This window comes from Betta splendens, chromosome 5, assembly GCF_900634795.4.
Source record: "Betta splendens chromosome 5, fBetSpl5.4, whole genome shotgun sequence".
Lineage (NCBI taxonomy): Eukaryota > Metazoa > Chordata > Actinopteri > Anabantiformes > Osphronemidae > Betta > Betta splendens.
Genome location: NC_040885.2, coordinates 14,012,330 through 14,031,760, shown reverse-complemented (window position 1 = coordinate 14,031,760; position 19,431 = coordinate 14,012,330). Strand labels below are relative to the sequence as shown.

Here is a 19,431-nt window from a genome sequence, read left to right as displayed (position 1 = left end):
ATATCAAGAATCCAGTGGGTGTGTGTTCATTTAATATACAGCATGTACTGAAGTTCCTGGTGGTGTATTCGTAAAACACATTTCTGGCTAATGAACATGAATCCTTTTCTGGTAAAAATCTTCTGAAACCAACTGCTATGAGTGTTATGACATGTTGGCAGAAGTTATGAAATGTAGCCATTACACAAATTCCTAATCATAATGAAACATCTTATTATGCAAGTGTGATTCTTCAGAATAGCTGCAAAAGGAAGTGGGGGGTGGAAAAACCGCCGTCATGCAGATGGTCATTTCTACCGGTAGATGTGGTAGTGACTCTGGTTTCTTGGTTAGAACGTACCCACAGTTCAAGTCCTAATCATGTTGTGTCTTCTTTGTGTCCAGCTTGTCCTGCCAACCCACTCAACCCACTGCCTCCCAGCCAAACACTGCATCCTCTACTGCCTCCTGCACAGCCACAGTTTAATGCTCCGGCCTCATTGACAAACTATCTGACCCAACCTGTGTACTGTACAACACAGATTATGTTGGACCACACCCCAAGACCGGATGATGGGCCATAATGTTCATCTCTGAGCCACTTGAAACATTGTGCATCATTTTAAAAATCTTGGCAGAACTAGGAATGTTTAACCAGAATAAAGATGGTCTTTATTTTACAATTATGTCTGAATGTTACGACACATTTGTAGTTAGAGTTTTCAGCTGCAAAGGTTAATATGTGTTGAATCACATTGCATAGACACCTCATCCATAACTGGTTCAATTGTTGGCACTTTCCTACTGGTTCCATTGTCGTTATCTCGATGTTTTTGTTTTTGTCTCTGTTTTGTTAAAAAAAAAGGTTAAGAAACTTGTTTTTTGTAGTCAGGTTAGCGAAACTAAATGCAGGAAACAACTGTGCTTTCTTCATCATGTTGCTTTCATCAGACACACTGTGCCTGCTGTTTACGTAATGCATTTTAAATTCTTACTTTCCATTTATTCATAAGTTTTTGAGCAAGTTGAGGTTTTTATCTGACTGACCACAGAACAGTTTCTACTTTGCCACAGACTGCTTTGAATGAACTTTTGGGTCAGAGCAAGTGACGGTGTTTATGGGTCATGGACGTTCTTTATTGGACTTCTACTTTACATGGATCACAGCAACCTGTGTTCAGAGAAAGTGTCCTTTGTTGTTCCTGTGCCGTGATGTCCATAGGAAACAGACAGTAATAGTGTGATGATTCAAACCAGGAACATACTGTACTGGCTGACTGGCCGCGTGTATTTCAGCCGTGGACGGAGGGTGAGCATCGGGGAGGTGGGCGAGGCGTCTGCGGAGGAGGCTGTCTGCGCGTAGCGGATCCGTTCCCATCACAACGGGCGTCCTCCTCCAGGCGACCGAAGCAGGACGTCGCCGCTCCCTGGATCCAGGAACCTCTCAGTGGCCATGGCGTCCGGGCTCCCCGCTGGGTGCGTGTTCGCCCTATGCGTCCTCCTGTCTCCGTGTGTTTCTGGTGAGTCGGTCCGTTTGACGTCTAACGCTGGTCGAGAGTGGAGCCCGTAGACACGAACCGAGCTCCAACAACCCTGTGGTGGTTCGGGTCAGCAGGGTCCGAGACTAGTTAGCTGTCGGAACACTTGAACTACGGAGTTTAAACCAGTCTTATGATGCCGCTAAATGTAAGTTAGTCAGACACAGACTCAACCCGACGGAACCTGCAGTCAGCGATGGCTCCGTAAGATCTCTATGCATTGCTTATATTAACATCAACGCTATATAGTATAATGTGTGTGGAGACCGTCCCGTTTAGTAAGTTTACTAAAAGTTACTTTAATGTTTTTTCCAGTTTATTGGACGAGGTAAAACTGGCGCTGTTGTGTGCACCTCTGTATAAAAAAGTGTGTTTCCTTGCAGGAGTCGAATGGTGTGAGGATTACATGTCTCAAGGAGGCTCATACCATGCTTTTGATTCCTCATGTGAAAAGTTTTGCTGCGGCACCTGCTACAGCAGATACTGCTGTGATTCAGAAACCGATAGGATTGCTGCGTATGATCAAAACGCCTGGTATTGTATCTCCTTTTATTTATTCATTGTTTTAACGTTGAGTTGATGTGGATGAGTAATATTGTCCATAAAACACCTGGGAGGAATTTTAGTCTCAAGCTCAAGGTGTTGTTGGAGCATCTTACACAGGAAGCAGCGTCTTCCTGAAGCTGATGTGCTACAAACTTAACCCTTAGTCTCTTTTTATCTCACCACCACCAGAATCATACACTGTTTATCAGTATGTCTGTTGTAATATTGACAAAATATCTAACCTTGGAGTTTGGCTACATACATGTACAGTATTGGACTGTTACTAATGATTATTCTTGTAATATATTGATGAATATTGTCTTTCGATGAAGCCATAAAATTTTTTATTAGGTGTTTGGGTTATTATACACATATAAAACCCGTAACTCTGTATTTCTTGTAAAAGTGTCCTCAAAAAACTGCAAAAGCCACATTTTGAGTTCAACTTTAAACACTCAAACTACATATAAATAAACTTGGTTGAGATATGCCGCCAGCCCTGGTCTATACAACTGACATGTAGACACTTGCTGTGAGGTAACAGCTAAAAACTGTAACAATGCAATGCTGCTATTATTTGCTACTTTTACGCTTAGTATCTAACTTTGCACCGTTGTAAATTAACCCATTTTAAGTTGGCGCCATCAATCACTATAAAATGAGCGAGATGATGCTTGTTTGAAAACAGTAATTATGTAACTTTCCTCAGCAAATCAACTTTACAATAGCAGTTATTGAAACTCTACTGTCTACATAACTTTAGGTACTGCTGCTACATCCATGACACCTCTAGGATTTTATTTCTCATGTATCACTGTAGTATTTTCAGACCAGACAAGCTGAGCTTTGCATGACTTAGGTCACAGACGTCTTAAAATAATAATAAATAAAATGTTCTCATGTCATGACAGTTGGGACGCAAACTTCCTCCAGCTGCCGTTTGATCTGTACTTACTTTGTTGCCTGTCATGCTTCACTGTATTATGAGCAGCCCAATAAATTAATAATGACAATCATTGACAATGAATTTCATTATCATCAATAATATGTGCAGCCTTAACATTGTATATCTTAATGATTTATTCACCTTTTTTGTTTGTTTTATTCTAGTTCCGCTTTACACTTTGTAAATATACGTCTGCCCTTGATCGCTGGTATTGTCATCCCGATCATCGTTGTGCTCATATTGATCTTCTGTTGCTTCTGCTCCCGCTGTCCCCTATACAAGAGGTGTCGGAAACCCAAGCGTAAGTACTTTATTATGAAGATCATTTGGTGCTGTTAGTTACCGAACTGGCAGCTGTTTCTCTATTAAAGAAAGGGACACCATAGTGTGAATTCAGAAGCATTTTTGTGTTTTTGTCACGTGTGGCAGGAGTAGCAAGGTGAGGACCCAAACGCACAGCACACAGACTTAGGATTGTGGAGATTTAATGAAACTTGCTGGTCAGTATACAGGTTGGGTATGGAAAATAGCAGCAGTACAAAACAGGGATCAGGCAGTCAGTCACCTGACAAGGTTCGGGAAACAAAAGGCAGAGTCCAACAACCAGAACACAAGGGAGCAGGCAAGGCAAGGTCATAACGAGATCCAGGACTGGTACAAAGAAAAACTTACTAGAACACGCTGGAGAGTTGATACTGTCACAACTCCAGTTTGTGGTCAGGCAGGCAAAGGTCATACACGATGCAGGCAAAAACAAGGTCCAACAGGGAGTAGGCAAAAGCGAGGTCAAAAACTGGCAATGGTCAAAACTCACGACTCAGGAATATCAAGGGCTGGACAAGAGGCAAGATGACTGGAACAAACAGGATCATACACTGGGATGGGACACAAGGTAACGCTCGAATGCTGGTCATGAAAACGCAGACAATCTGGCAAAGTACTGTGGTAAGAGGTGGTGCTTAAATACAGCTGTGATGATTACCAAAAGGACACAGGTGAGTTAACTAAAAACAGAAGTGAAGCTGAATATGTTTAGCATATGTACTGAGGCAGGAAGTGGCAACAACATAAAACTGGAAATGAGTAACACGGTGACTAAATGGCATGAACTGTGACAGAACACCCCCCCGTCTATAGCGGATTACTAGACGACGAGAATCAAGAAAAAAAAAACACAACCAAGCAAGATGGGTGAAGGGAGGACTGGAGGAGGGCCAGAATAAAACACAAGAGGACCAAAACACAAGGAATGAGTTGCGGGGAACAGAACAGAGTCCACGAGGGGAAGTCCATACGTGGGGAAACGTATGTCCAGGTACTCCCTCAGGGAGGGTGGGGGCGAGGAGAGTCTTGGCCCCGCCGCCACCGGGCCAAAACGGCACATTCCGTGCCCGAGGATGAGGCTGGAGTCCTAGGGGGCCGGCGTCTGAACATGACGCCACGCGTGGCCCAACGCACGCGATGATGCTCTCTAGATGGGCGACGCTCCTAGAGGTTGAGGAGGCGTGGCGGCCGGTAACGGCAGAGGCCGCGCTACCATCGTGGCAGGAAACGGCGGCCTCCGGGCAGTGAGTCGCCCCCGGAACTGGGCAGCAGAGGGGGCCGACGCACAAGAGGCAGCGCTATCCCTGCCACGGGACGCTCCAAGGGTGAGGCCACCCATCAGGCAGACGAGACGAGAGCCGGCGGGACGCCGGAACCAGAGACCAGGACAGACGTGGGACCAGAACCAGAGACGAGGCCAGACGTGATGTCGGAGCCAAAACCAGAGACAAAGCCAGACGTGGGACCAGAACCAGAGACGAAGACGGACATGGCGTCAGAGCCGAAACCAGAGACGAGGACAGCGGAGACGCCGGAACCAGGACCAAAGACGAGGACAGAAGAGACGCCGCAACCAGGACCAGAGACGAGGACAGACGAGACGACGGAACCAGGACCACTGCCGAGGGTAGACGGGAAGCCGGAGCCAGGACCAGAGACGACTCCAGACGTGAAGCCTGGGCGGACGCCGTTGGTGCTGGATCATCAGGCACCGAAGCAGGCGTAGCCGGGACTGGGCCACCAGTAATCACAGCGGACGCGGTCGGTGCCAGACCACCAGGAGCTGAAGCGGACGTGGCCGGTACCAGACCACTACAAACTGAGAAAGACGTAGCTGGATCCGGACCACCAAGACCGGAAGCAGACATGGTCGGGACCCGAGACTGGACCGCCAGAGACAAGACAAGCTGTCACCTGAGCCCCCCCATGCCCTTCGGAGTCAATACCTGCACAGAGAGGAACAGAGAGCTCGGAGCCCCCAGCCGGCGGAAGCCAGTCTGGAACCCCAGAACCCGCTGCCGGGAATGGAGCGGCCTCTTCAGGGAGGCCAACAGGAGCTGGGACGGCCTCTTCAGGGAGGCCGACAGGAGCTGGCGTGAGGTGCACACTGGCTGGCGCAAAGCTGGAGCTTGAGCGTGACGCAGCTGAGCTGGAGCTTGAGCTGGGCCAGGTGGCTGTACTGAGACCAAGACAGGACTGGGTGCAGACGGAGGTGCAGACTGAGGCATAGACTGTGACACAGGAACCGATGCAGACTGTAACGCAGGAGCTGTGGTAAGAGGTGGTGCTTAAGTACAGGTGTGATGATTACAGATGATTGATGATTGACAGATACCGCTAATTTGATCGACAATCTGGCAGTGAGTGTGGTGAGCACTGAGGTTTAACTACCTGACTGATTACTGATTGACAACAGCTGATGAATCATGTGACTGGAGGGCTGATGCGGTCGATGCCAACCATCAGGGGCTGCCACCAAAGGCAGATGATGTGAGCCTATAGGGCCTTGCCAGGCTGACGAGACACCAGAGCCAGAGCCGAGAGATGAACCAGTGACGATGACAGACAAGGCACCGGAGCCAGAGCCAGAAAGGAACCTAGATATGGAGCCGGAGAGGAACCCAGACGTGGAGCCGGGACCAGAGAGGAAGCCAGATGCGGAGCCATAGCGAACAGGATTGGAGCCGGACCACCAGGGACAGTGACGGACGTGGATGATGTCGAGCCACCGGGAGCCGAGGCAGACGTGGTCAGCGGTGGACCAGGAACCCTGGAGGCAGCACCTGCACACAAACAGAAGCAGAGGGCACAGGAGCCCAGGCTGCCACTGGATACTAAAGTTGGCGTGGCATCCCTTTGACCACCAGGGGCAACACTGACTGTGCTCCTTCAAGAACCATCAATAACTCGGGGATGACACCTGCACACACACAAGAGTAAAAGACACATGGTCCAGTACCAGCATGATCCAGTCTAGACCACCAGGACCTCCAGTAGTGGCTGGGCAGAAGCTGGGCTTGACTGGGCAGAAGTTGGGCTTGACCAGGCAGCAACCAAAACGGGCGAGAAATGGCTGAAGTGTGGCGTACGTTGACTGGAACAGGGCTGAAGCTAGAGTTGGACATGGCAAAACTGGAGCTGAAGCTGGAGCTTTATGTGGAAAGGCGACAGACACAGCAGGGGTAGATTGCATGCTGAGAGGCAGTGGATGAAGGCCAACTGGAGCAGGGTCCGGGCAACATGGTGGCTTGAGCTGGGCACGATTGGTGCACTGGGGTTCACCAGGCGACAGGAGCAGCAGGGTTCAGGCATGGCGGATTGGCAGATGCAGCGGGGTTCATGACAGGCAGGGAACCAGGGACTGATGCAGGCTGGGACACGGGGACATGAACTGGAGCATGACGAGACACCGGAGCGGGTGATTGCTGTGACACCGAAGCAGGAACAGGGGCTTGAGTTGCGGGCAGACGGGGAGCTGAGGCTTCTGCGAGCAAAGGAAACCAGACAAACCAGGAATCAAACAGAATGTTGGCAAAATAAAACAGGAAACCGCAAGCAGACAATGATAGACAATTAAGCCGTCATCACTAAACAGTGTCACTTATCTTTTTCATATCATTTAGAATTTTCTAAATATTAGGCTGTTTTCACTTAATTTTATTACTGAAAATAATATGAAGACCTCATGAAACTTAACCACTGCTTGTTGAAATATTTTAACCAATTAATCAAACTGTAATTTTGTAACTAAACTTCACAGCTATAGCTGTAAACATTTTATTACTGAGGTACATTCACTAACTTTTACTCATAGTCTAGTGAGCTAATGTTAAATGTGTGTCTTACATCTGTGTTTTCCTTCAGCTGTGGAAAATTCCACCACCCACTCCACAGTGGTCCCCCTTCCTCAGCAGTATCCTCTGCAGCAAGTGGCGACACCAGGACACCCTGCAGGGTACCAGCATCCATCGTACCAGATCACACCAATACAGCCAGCGTATGGAGCCCAACCCATGCCCCAGAGCTATGGAGCTCAGCCCACAGTACCCTACCAGGGACAGCCATTCACACCAGGACCCCCTCTAACTTATCAAGAATCCAGTGGGTGTGTTCATGTACTGTAGTTCCTGGCGGTGGATTTGTAAACACATTTCCTGATAATGAACCTGAAACCTTTTCTAGTGAAAAATATTCTGAAACCAAGCTGTTGTTTGGATTTTTTGTTTTCCTACTTAAACACAGCTGTTTCATAAAGTCTTAATTACAATGAAACAACTCATTATTATGCTATTGCAATTCTTCGGAATAGCTGCAAAAGGAAGTGGGGGTAGAAAAAACGCCGTTGTGCAGCTGAGTCATTTCTACCGGTAGATGTGGGAGTGACTCTGCTTTCTTTGGTTAGAACGTACCCACAGTTCAAGTCCTAATCATGTTGTGTCTTCTTTGTGTCCAGCTTGTCCTGCCAACCCACTCAACCCACTGCCTCCCAGCCAAACACTGCATCCTCTACTGCCTCCTGCACAGCCACAGTTTAATGCTCCGGCCTCATCGACAAACTATCTGACCCAACCAGCATACAACCCAGATTATGTTGGACCACACCCCAAGACCGGATGAAGGGCCATAATGTTCATCTCTGAGCCACTTGAAACATTGTGCATCATTTAAAAAATATTGGCAAAACTAGGAATGTTTAACCAGAATAAAAATGGTCTTCATTATTGATTCATATTTGAATGTTAAGACACATTTGTAGTTAATATGTCTTTGATCATATTGCGTAGACACCTCATTTATGTGTGGTTCAAGTTTCTCATTGGTTTTGGAAATGGAAAAAATCCACGAGAAGTGACTGGATGGAAAGTGAAACCATCAACACTGAGTACTTCCTTAGTCATAAATCAAGTATGTTAAAAGTTCAAGCTTTTAAATACATACACAATTGTCAAAGTCATCTTAACAGTGTTTTTTATTCAGTCTGTTGGCAGAATGTGGGGGAAGAAGGAGTTTTACGAAGCAAACCCATGTGAATGTGTTTGTTTCCTTGTTGCCTAAAGAATCAGATTTTTTTGGGATTCTGTTGCTCATGTGCATTTATATGTTTTCAGTGACTGTGATTAGACTTAGTGGTCAATTCTTGGAAAAGGAGTTCAGTATCACTGGATAGAATCTCATTGCTTTCCAGTTTACATCCGACCCAAATAAGTGTTTTTTGTATACGCTTATCAGTAATATTCAGGGATTAAGGGACAGCTTTTCATTTAATAGTTAGTTCATTTATTGACAATATTTTGCTTTGCACCTTATTTACTGTAACATTGTAGCCACACATCAGCAAGACTTTTACATAATTAGCAGTTTCACAGCAGCATCTATGTAATTCTACTGTTTAGAGTCTGTCTTCATTAGATGACACTGATGTGATGGTTTAATAACTAGTTATTATCTTTTTGCTGCTCTGCTTTGTGTTTTGGAAAATTTGTTTATTTCAAGATGTTTTTTCTTTAACCATACTGAACTTGGTGAAATAGAATCAGAGTTTGAGACAGTTGAGACATTCATTTGTTTAAAATGACAGATATTTCAACTTCTTTTGTTCTGCCTTTGTGACCTTTTAGAGACGACACGCAAACATGTTGCCAACATACCGTAGTTTGCAATTAAACTTGTTTGTGGTGGAATGTACAGGTCTCGTAGAGCTAACTGATTCTCTGTAGCTCTGACTTTCACCTGAGATCTGATTTATTTGTGTGTGTGTTACAGACATTTACATTGTATAGATTCCATAGCCATTTATAGCCAAATGTATTCCTGTTCTATCTCTTGGTCCCAGAATAATTGTCCTTGATCCAAATATAAATAGGTTAGCTGCAAAATTATTTCCCCTCATGGCTTTATTGCTATGGTCAGAACTTTTGATGTGACAAAATGTTACAAGTAAATAGTTAACCCTGATGTCTTCAGGGATCATTGTTGCTTTTCCAGATGTGCACCCCAACACTACTGAGATGCAGACTTTCACCTCTGACTCCAAGGTGGATGCTCCCGCTTTTTACATGGGAGGAAGCTGAGCAAGTGGTTTTTATCTGACTGACCACAGAACAGTTTCTACTTTGCCACAGACTGCTTTGAATGAACTTTTGGGTCAGAGCAAATGACGGTGTTTATGGGTCATGGACATTCTTTATTGGACTTCTACTTTACATGGATCACAGCAACCTGTGTTCAGAGAAAGTGTCCTTTGTTGTTCCTGTGCCGTGATGTCCATACTTATAGACAGTAATAGTGTGATGATTCAAACCAGGAACATACTGTAGTAAAGGTATGTGATAAAGATTGTTATAACAAAGAATGTATGTCGTTTTCTACTTGGAATACAAGCACAGAGAAAGACGCGCCGACTAAATGTCTAGTCATTTATAAAATGATGAATTAATTATATAAAGGATTGTCACTTAGTGTTATTGAAAAGCGACGACCAGAGATCGAACCTGTGACTGGCCGCGTGTATTTCAGCCGTGGACGGAGGGTGAGCATCGGGGAGGTGGGCGAGGCGTCTGCGGAGGAGGCTGTCTGCGCGTAGCGGATCCGTTCCCATCACAACGGGCGTCCTCCTCCAGGCGACCGAAGCAGGACGTCGCCGCTCCCTGGATCCAGGAACCTCTCAGTGGCCATGGCGTCCGGGCTCCCCGCTGGGTGCGTGTTCGCCCTATGCGTCCTCCTGTCTCCGTGTGTTTCTGGTGAGTCGGTCCGTTTGACGTCTAACGCTGGTCGAGAGTGGAGCCCGTAGACACGAACCGAGCTCCAACAACCCTGTGGTGGTTCGGGTCAGCAGGGTCCGAGACTAGTTAGCTGTCGGAACACTTGAACTACGGAGTTTAAACCAGTCTTATGATGCCGCTAAATGTAAGTTAGTCAGACACAGACTCAACCCGACGGAACCTGCAGTCAGCGATGGCTCCGTAAGATCTCTATGCATTGCTTATATTAACATCAACGCTATATAGTATAATGTGTGTGGAGACCGTCCCGTTTAGTAAGTTTACTAAAAGTTACTTTAATGTTTTTTCCAGTTTATTGGACGAGGTAAAACTGGCGCTGTTGTGTGCACCTCTGTATAAAAAAGTATGTTTCCTTGCAGGAGGCGAATGGTGTGAGGGTTACTATGATGGAGGCACATACCATGGTTTTTCAGGCCCATGCTCAAAGAAGTATTGCTGCGGTAGCTGCTACAAAAGAAAATGTTGTGATGATTTCAGCAACAGGCTTTCTCCGGAAGATCAAAGCACCTGGTATTGTATCTCCTTTTATTTATTCATTGTTTTAACGTTGAGTTGATGTGGATGAGTAATATTGTCCATAAAACACCTGGGAGGAATTTTAGTCTCAAGCTCAAGGTGTTGTTGGAGCATCTTACACAGGAAGCAGCGTCTTCCTGAAGCAGATGTGCTACAATCTTAAAACTTAGTCTACTTTTATCTCACCACCACCAGATTTATACACTATGTTCATCTTACTGTATATGTTTGGTGTAGTATTGACTAGAAGGTACAGTAGGTAACATATCTGCTACTGAAAGTTATTTTAAGAAAGGAAATCATGGTCACTTCCAGAATACTTTTACTTTTAATTTTGTCTGTGGTTAGAAGAAATATAAGTTGAGTTAAGACTTCAAACACACTGTCACAACTTTTAGGCATAGTGTATTAGCAGAGGCTTTTAGTAGTATGTCTGCTTTTAGATGCTGAAGTGGCAGCTGTGTCTCTAAAATGGGCACCGTGATGTGAGTTTGGAAGCATTTATTTTTGTTGATAGTACTGTATGTGTATGATAGTTTATGTTGAAAGACATAAGGACACCCTCCAACATATCAAGAATCCAGTGGGTGTGTGTTCATTTAATATACAGCATGTACTGAAGTTCCTGGTGGTGTATTCGTAAAACACATTTCTGGCTAATGAACATGAATCCTTTTCTGGTAAAAATATTGTTAAACCAACTACTATGAATGTTATGACATGTTGGCAGAAGTTATGAAATGTAGCCATTACACAAATTCCTAATCATAATGAAACATCTTATTATGTAATTGTGATTCGTCAGAATAGCTGTAAAAGGAAGTGGGGGGTGGAAAAACCGCCGTTGTGCAGATGGTCTTTTCTACCGATAGATGTGGAATTGACTCTGCTTTCACAGGAGAGTGGATTACACAGGAAGAAGCGTCTTCCTGAAGCTGATGTGCTACAAACTTAACCCTTAGTCTCCTTTTATCTCACCATCACCAAAATCATACACTGTTTATCAGTATGTCTGTTGTAATATTGACAAAATATCTAACCTTGGAGTCAGGCTACATACAGTACATGTATAGGACTGTTACTAATGAATATTATGGTAATTTATTGATTAATTTTATGATAATGTCTTTAGATAGAGCCATAACATTTTTTATTAGGCTTTTTGGTTATTATGCATATAAAACCCCAACTCTGTATTTTTCGTAAAAGTGTCTTCCTACAGTACTTCAGTATCTAACTTTGCACCGTTGTAATTTAACCCATTTTAAGTTGGTGCCATCCATCCATCCATCCATCCATCCATCCATCCATCCATCCATCCATTTTTATCTGCATTATCCGAGGCCGGGTCGTAGGGGCAGCAGTCTGAGGGTCCGTGCATGAAGTGCAATTCATTATTCATATAAAAATTGAATAACGTCTTTTTATGCTGTGTTTCGTTTCCGTAAGTCGGTAAAACACATTTGCGATATTTCGACACATAATGAGACCCACATTGTTAACATTAAACAACGCAACATCCTGCTTTATTAGACTGCAGCGATATCACGACCTTGTCGACACCTGATGAGGAAGAATTTAGCGCATCTGCGGTGTTCCGGTGATTTTTAGTTTATGATTAGACTGAAATCGCGTCCTCCTGCTTGGCCGGTTGATGCTCTTATGCCCAGGAAGACGCTCTAATGTTGTGCCGATCTTTGCAAGTATTCTAAACAGTGATTTATTACAGTTTATTGTGGCTGTTTAGACATGCTCCATCATTGGACTTCCTGTCTCAGAGCCTGCTTTACCTGCGGGAGAATAACAGCCACTCAACCTGCCTCACAATATATAAACTCATTGTAGGCCACGACTACACTAATTTGCATCGCATCATCTTTATGAGGCAGATTCTGTGGCAAAGTGTGTGTGATCAGATGATCTGTCATGCAACATCAAGGTGTTACTGTATGTACAGAGCAGATGAGTGCCTGCAGAGGATCTTTTTATTTTCCACCACCTGCCTTTGGTATTGGTTTAGTAGTCATCATACCTTGCATTGAACATCTTAAGTGCAGATGACAGAGGAATCAGAAACAACAGTGCATCCTGGAACACTGTGGGTTCACCTCTTGTAATGCAGTCCCAAATCATAGCTACCATACATATCATACAATAAACTGTAATAAATCACTGTTTAGAATACTTGCAAAGATCGGCACAACATTAGAGCGTCTTCATGGGCAAAGGAGCATTAACCGGCCAAGCAGGAGGACGCGATTTCAGTCTCATCATAAACTGAAAATCACCGGAACACCGCAGATTCGCTAAATCAGGGATGTCAAACTGCGGTCCTCCTCCGGTGTCCCTGCTGGTTTTCCACCTGTCCCTACTGATTACCTTGAACAGGTGTGTCAGTTGGCTGCTGATTGGCTTAACACACCTGATCCAGGTAATTAGCAGGCTCTGGAAAAGGGAGAGTTGGAAAACCAGTAAGGGACTGCTTTGAGTTTGACACCCCTGCGCTAAATTCTTTCTCATCAGGTGTCGACAAGGTTGTGATATCGCTGCACTCCTAATGAAGCAGGATGCCCCGAAAACATAGCTTTGTTGGCAGGTGATTCTGTAAGTGACCCGACAGTGGCGAGCAGACTGACCTGTCATTCCTATAGCAAACGCCATGTGCGTAACGTAATCGTCAGTTGTCAACACTTGGTTAAATCGCTTGGTTAAATGAATGATTTAAATAAATAATTGTTACGTTGTTTAATGTTAACAATGTGGGTCTCATTGTGTGTCAAAACACGACCGCAAACCTTCAAGAGTTACAAATATTTGCCGATGTTGCGCTTCAAATGCTCTTGGGCGTTTTATTGTGAAAGTCCGGAGACTGGCCCCGCCCCCGGTTTCCCTTTTTCTTATTTCGTTTTGAAAGTGGAGAAAAGGAGAATGAGTAAATCAGTATATCGCAAATGTGTTTTACCGATTTACGGAAACGAAACACAGCATAAAAAGACGGTATTCAATTTTCGTTTTACACATGAATAGTGAATTGCACTTCATGCACGGACCTCTGAGCTGAGAGTTCCAGACTTCCTTCTCCCCGGACACTTCCTCCAGCTCTTCAGGTGGGACCCCAAGGCGTTCCCAGGCCAGCCGAGAGACGTAGTCTCTCCAGCGTGTCCTGGGTATTCCTCGGGGCCTCTTACCGGTGGGACATGCCCGGAACACCAGGGAGGCGTCCAGGAGGCAGCCGAACCAGAAGCCTCAACTGGCTCCTCTCGATGTGGAAGAGCAGCGACTCTACTCCAAGCTCCTCCCGGGTGACAGAGCTCCTCACCTTATCTCTAAGGGAGCGCCCAGCCACTCTACGGAGCTTGTATTGCCGCTTGTATCCGTGACCTTGCCCTTTCGGTCATGACCCAAAGCTTATGACCATAGGTGAGGGTAGGAACGTAGATTGACCTTTGCCTTTCGGCTCAGCTCCCTCTTCACCACTACGGACCGATACACCGACCGCATTACTGCAGCCGCCACATCGATCCATTTGTCAATCTCATGCTCCTTCCTACCCTTGATCGTGAACAAGACCCCAAGATATTTGAACTTCTCCACTTGGGGCAGGAACTCTCCTCCAACCTGGAGAGAGCAAACCACCTTTTTCAGGTCAAGAACCATGGCCTCAGATTTGGACGAACTGATTCTGAACCCAGCCGCTTCGCATTTAGCTGCAAACTGCACCAGAACACGCTGAAGGTCCTGGCCCGATTAAGCCAACAGGACAACATAATCTGCAAAAAGCAGAGATGCTATCCTGTGGTCCTCAAACCAGACCCCTACGGCCCCTGGCTGTGCCTAGAAATTCTGTCCATAAAAATAATGAACAGAACAGGTGACAAAGGGCAGCCCTGCCGAAGTCCAACATGCACCGGGAACAGGTCTGACTTACTGCTGGCAATGCGAACCAAGCTCCTCCTCCGGTTGTACAGAGACTGAACAGCCCTTAGCAAAGAGCCTTGGACTCCATACTCCCGGAGCACCCCCCACAGGATGTCACGAGGGACGCGGTCGAATGCCTTCTCGAGATCCACAAAACACATTTAGACTGGTTGGGCAAACTCCCACAAACCCTCAAGCACCCTGTTGAGGGTATAAGCTGGTCCAGCGTTCCACGACCAGGCCAAAAACCACATTGTTCCTCCTGTATCTGAGGTTCAACTATTCTCCTCTCCAGTACCCTGGCATAGACCTTCCCAGGGAGGCTGAGAAGTGTGATCCCCCTATAGTTGTCCCCCTCGTCCACACGATGTTGCAGAGGCGTGTCACCCAAGACAGCCCCACAACATCCAGAGATTTGAGGTACTCAGGACGGATCTCATCCACCCTGCCACCAAGGAGCTTACAAACTACCTCTGTGACCTCGGCCTGGGTGATGGGCGAGTCCACCTCTGAGTCCCCTGCCTCTGCTTCCTCAGCAGAAGGCATGTCGAAGGGGTTGAGGAGATGCTCAAAGTATGCATTCCACCGTCCAATAACATCCCCAGTTGAGGTCAACAGCTCCCCACCTCCACTGAAAACAGAGTTGGTAAAGAACTGCTTCCCCCTCCTGAGGCGCCGAAAGGTTTGCCAGAATCTCTTTGAGGCCGAGTGATAGTCCTCCTCCATGGCCTCCCCAAACTCCTCCCAGGCCCGAGTTTTTGCCTCGGCACGGGCTGCAGCACGCTTGGCCTGTCGGTACCCATCAGCTGCCTCAGGAGTCCCACAGGTCAACCAGACCTGGTAGGACTCCTTCTTCAGCTTGATGGCATCCCTTACCTCCAGGATTACCATCATGACAGGCACCGGAGACCCTGCACCCACAGCTCCGGACGGCCGCGTTGATGATGGAGACGGAGAACATGGTCCACTCGGACTCTATGTCTCCAACCTCCCTCAGAATCTGGTCGAAGCTCTCCCGAAGGTGTGAGTTAAAGGTCCGTCTGACAGAGGGTTCAGTCAGACGTTCCCAACAGACCCTCAGAATATATTTGGTTCTGTCAAGTCGTTTTAGTCTCCTTCCCTGCCAGCGGATCCTACTCACCACCAGGTGTTGATCAGTTGACAGCTCAGCCCCTCTCTTCACCCGAGTGTCCAAAACATATGGCCGAAGGTCAGGTGAAACGACTACAAAGTCTATCATCTACCTCCGGCCTAGGGTGTCCATCCTTCCATCTAGTTGGTGCCATCCGTCACTATGAAATGAACGAAATGATGCTTGCTTGAAAACAAAAATTATGTAATTTTTTTCAGCAAATTAACTTCTTACACACTTCTTACACTTTAGCTACTGCTGCTACATCCATGACATCACTCTGATTTTATTTCTCATGTATCACTGTAGTATTTCAGACCAGACAAGTTGACATTTGCATGACTTAGGTCAGAGATGTCTTTGTTGTTTATTATAAAATGCTCTCATGTCATGACAGTTGGGACGCAAACTTCCTCCAGCTGCCGTTTGATCTGTACTTACTACAATTATAAGTGGCTGCATTGTTGCCTGTCATGCTCCACTCTAACATGAGCTCAATAAGTTTATAAATGCAATCATTGACAGTTAATTTTATTATTACCAATAGTTTGTGCAGCCTTAACATTGTATATCTTTATTTATTCATTTTTTTTGTTTGTTTTATTCTAGTTCCGCTTTAAACTTTATGAGATCAGAGCTGCCCTTGATCGCTGGTATTGTCATCCCGATCATCTTTGTGCTCATATTGATCTTCTGTTGCTGCTGCTCCCGCTGTCCCCTATACAAGAGTTGTCGGAAACCCAAGCGTAAGTATTTTGTTATGATCATTTGGTGCTGTTAAATACCGAGCTGGCAGCTGTATTAAAGAAAGGGACACCATAGTGTGAATTCAGAAGCATTTTTCTTGTGTTGATGAAGCCGTCATCACTAAACGCTGTCACTTACCTTATTCAGAATTTTCACTACATTAGACTCTTTTCACTTTTATTTCATCAGGAAGGCCTCATTAAACTTAACCCCTGCTTGTTGAAATATTTTAACCAATTAATCAAACTGCAATTTTGTAACTGAACTTCACAGCTATAGCTTTAAACATGTTATTACTGAGGTACATTCACAAACCTTCACTCATAGTCTAGTGAGCTAATGTTAAATGTGTGTTTTACATCTGTGTTTTCCTTCAGCTGTGGAAAATTCCACCACCCACTCTACAGTGGTCCCCCTTCCTCAGCAGTATCCTCTGCAGCAGGTGACGACACCTGGACACCCTGCAGGGTACCAGCATCCATCGTACCAGATCACACCAATACAGCCAGGGTATGGAGCCCAACCCGTGCCCCAGAGCTATGGAGCTGAGCCCACAGTACCCTACCAGGGACAGCCATTCACACCAGGACCCCCTCTAACTTATCAAGAATCCAGTGGGTGTGTTCATGTACTGTAGTTCCTGGTGGTGGATTTGTAAACACATTTCCTGATAATGAACCTGAAACCTTTTCTAGTGAAAAATATTCTGAAACCAAGCTGTTGTTTGGATTTTTTGTTTTTCTACCTAAACACAGCTGTTTCATAAAGTCTTACTTGTGCAATTGTGATTCTTCAGAATAGCTGCAAAAGGAAGTGGGGGTAGAAAAACCGCCATTGTTGTGCAGCTGATTCATTTCTACCTACGAGTGACTTTGGTTTCTTGGTTAGAACATACCCTCAGTTCAAGTCTTCATCATGTTGTGTCTTCTTTGTGTCCAGCTTTTCCTGCCAACCCACCGCCTCCCAGCCAAACACTGCATCCTCTACTGCCTCCTGCACAGCCACAGTTTAATGCTCCGGCCTCATCGACAAACTATCTGACCCAACCTGTGTACTATACAACACAGATTATGTTGGACCACAACCCAAGACCGGATGACGGGCCATAATGTGTTGGGAGTGGGGGTACATGCAATGAAGCAACCAGCTCACAATCCACATTCACAAAGGAAACTATTAACTGTTTGGTCAATAAAACTTAAGAAACGTTTTCTGTAGTCAGATTAATGTTCGATTAGTGAATCTAGTTTTTCCCTGGATACAGTAGGTTTATCCCCAAGTGCTCAGATGTCTGAGTGTATGTGCATCCAGGTTTCTCATTGGTTTTCTAAAAAAAAGGAAATGGAAACAATGACACATAAATGATGAGGTGTGACTGGATGGAGAGTGAAACCATCAACACTAGGCACTTCCTTAGTTACAAATCAAGTAAGTTAAAAGTTCACCTTAACTTTATGTTTATTAAACTACATTCCCAATAATTGTCAAAGCCAGCTTAACAGTGTTTTTTGTTCAGACTGTTGGAAGAATAAAAGATTGTTATGTCACTGCTTCTCACCTGATGCTGTCAGAGGCAACTGCCATCTGTTACTTTGCAGAATGTGGGGGAAGAAGAAGTTTTAGGAAGTGAGTCTCTCTAAGTGAGTTTGTTACCTTGTCGCCTAAGGAAATTGATTTCTCTGCATTCTGGAATCTCATTGCTCTCTTTCCAGTTTACAATATGTCTGACCCAATTAAGTGCTTTTTTGTATTAACTTGTCAGTAATATTCAGGGATTAGCAAATAGGGACTCCATCATGACATCTGAGGAAAGGTGGCTTTATATTAGAAGTGCACTGTGTAGGATTTAGAGGGATTTGTTTGCAGTAACAAATCAACTTACAAAAGGAGAATTGATGCTTTTCTGTCAGCCAAATATTCACATTCCCAACAAGAATGACTTACGAGTAAATGCAAGAAACAACTGTGCCTTTTTGACCATGTTGCTTCAATCAGACACTGTGCATGTTATTTAATACACTTTAATTTCCTACTATCTATTTATTCAGATATTTTTTCTAGTACTTAAGTTGTTTGCCTAATTTGTAGGTCACAAAGCTGTGCAGCTGGAAATTCCATCATTACAATTACTGGTTGGCACCATTGTTAGTGTGGTGTGCTCCTAATGCCCAGCTTGTGGGTTCAATCTCCTCAGAGAGGTTGTGTCAGGAAGGGCATTTGGTGAAAAAACTTGCCAAAAACAAGTATGCAATTCATTTGGAAAGCAGACACCTTTTGTTTATACAGTATATCTTATTGGTATACAGTAAGTAGAAGGTGAAAATGCCATGCTCTGCCACCAAATGGCAGACTCTATCTGCCATTTCTTGTGGGGCCCAAACACAGGACTTCATTGAGGCATGATTTGACAATATATTAAAATTAGCACTCTTACTTTAACACATGACCTGGACCTGATTATTCTTAATAAAATGCATGACAAATATATTCAGTATCTACTAACAAATGGTAGAGAAAGGCATAATGCACGGCTTACGTGGACTACAATGCATAACTGAGACGGCTTCAACGCAAAGCACCGGCTGATGGAGTTAAGGCATGACAAGAACACAGCAGGACAGGATTGCTCTCACCTGTGGTTATGGATCAGCATTAGGTTCAAGGCAAGTCTCTTCGGCACATGGCGAGAACTAAGACAATCAGTCCCACAAAAGGTGTAGAACAGACAGACCAGCAAGATAGTTGAGTCAGGTGAGTTCTTATTTGTTGACTCAGGTACAAAGGCACAGGTGAACTGAATCAGATGATTAGGGCTGAAGGGGAAGAACGTAAAGTGGGCACAGTAAAGAAGAGGTGGGAGAGGGAGGCTGGCAGAGCCATGCCAGTGATCTAGACAGAAAACCTTTAGTTTTAGATCGCATGTGTTTGTCAACTCTGGAGCAACGACTGCAAAATTAGAGCAAATTACTTAAATAGTTTCCATAAAAATGACAAACTGAAAAT

At 45.1% G+C, this 19,431-nt stretch overlaps 2 protein-coding genes across 4 annotated transcripts; both read left to right on the top strand.

Annotated features, from left to right (window-relative positions):
* Positions 1 to 1,057: 1,057 nt before the first annotated feature.
* Positions 1,058 to 9,728, top strand: LOC114855920 (protein shisa-5-like). Its single transcript, XM_029151449.3, has 5 exons — positions 1,058 to 1,499; positions 1,901 to 2,051; positions 3,174 to 3,310; positions 7,198 to 7,438; positions 7,787 to 9,728. The coding sequence occupies exons 1-5, from the start codon at positions 1,433 to 1,435 to the stop codon at positions 7,866 to 7,868; spliced, it is 678 nt and encodes a 225-aa protein (XP_029007282.1). The 5' UTR covers positions 1,058 to 1,432; the 3' UTR covers positions 7,869 to 9,728.
* Positions 9,729 to 9,939: 211 nt separating this feature from the next.
* LOC114855921 (protein shisa-5-like) lies at positions 9,940 to 17,975 on the top strand. 3 transcript variants are annotated; one of them, XM_029151451.3, is made up of 5 exons: positions 9,940 to 10,073; positions 10,475 to 10,625; positions 16,291 to 16,427; positions 16,806 to 16,938; positions 17,368 to 17,975. In XM_029151451.3, exons 1-5 carry the CDS (start codon positions 10,007 to 10,009, stop codon positions 17,438 to 17,440), a joined length of 561 nt encoding a protein of 186 aa, XP_029007284.1. In that variant the 5' UTR covers positions 9,940 to 10,006; the 3' UTR covers positions 17,441 to 17,975. The 3 variants fall into 3 exon arrangements, with proteins under 3 accessions (XP_029007284.1, XP_055365113.1, XP_029007283.1); XM_055509138.1 differs by having other exon boundaries at positions 16,806 to 17,042; XM_029151450.3 differs by having other exon boundaries at positions 16,806 to 17,046.
* The last annotated feature ends 1,456 nt before the right edge of the window (positions 17,976 to 19,431 follow it).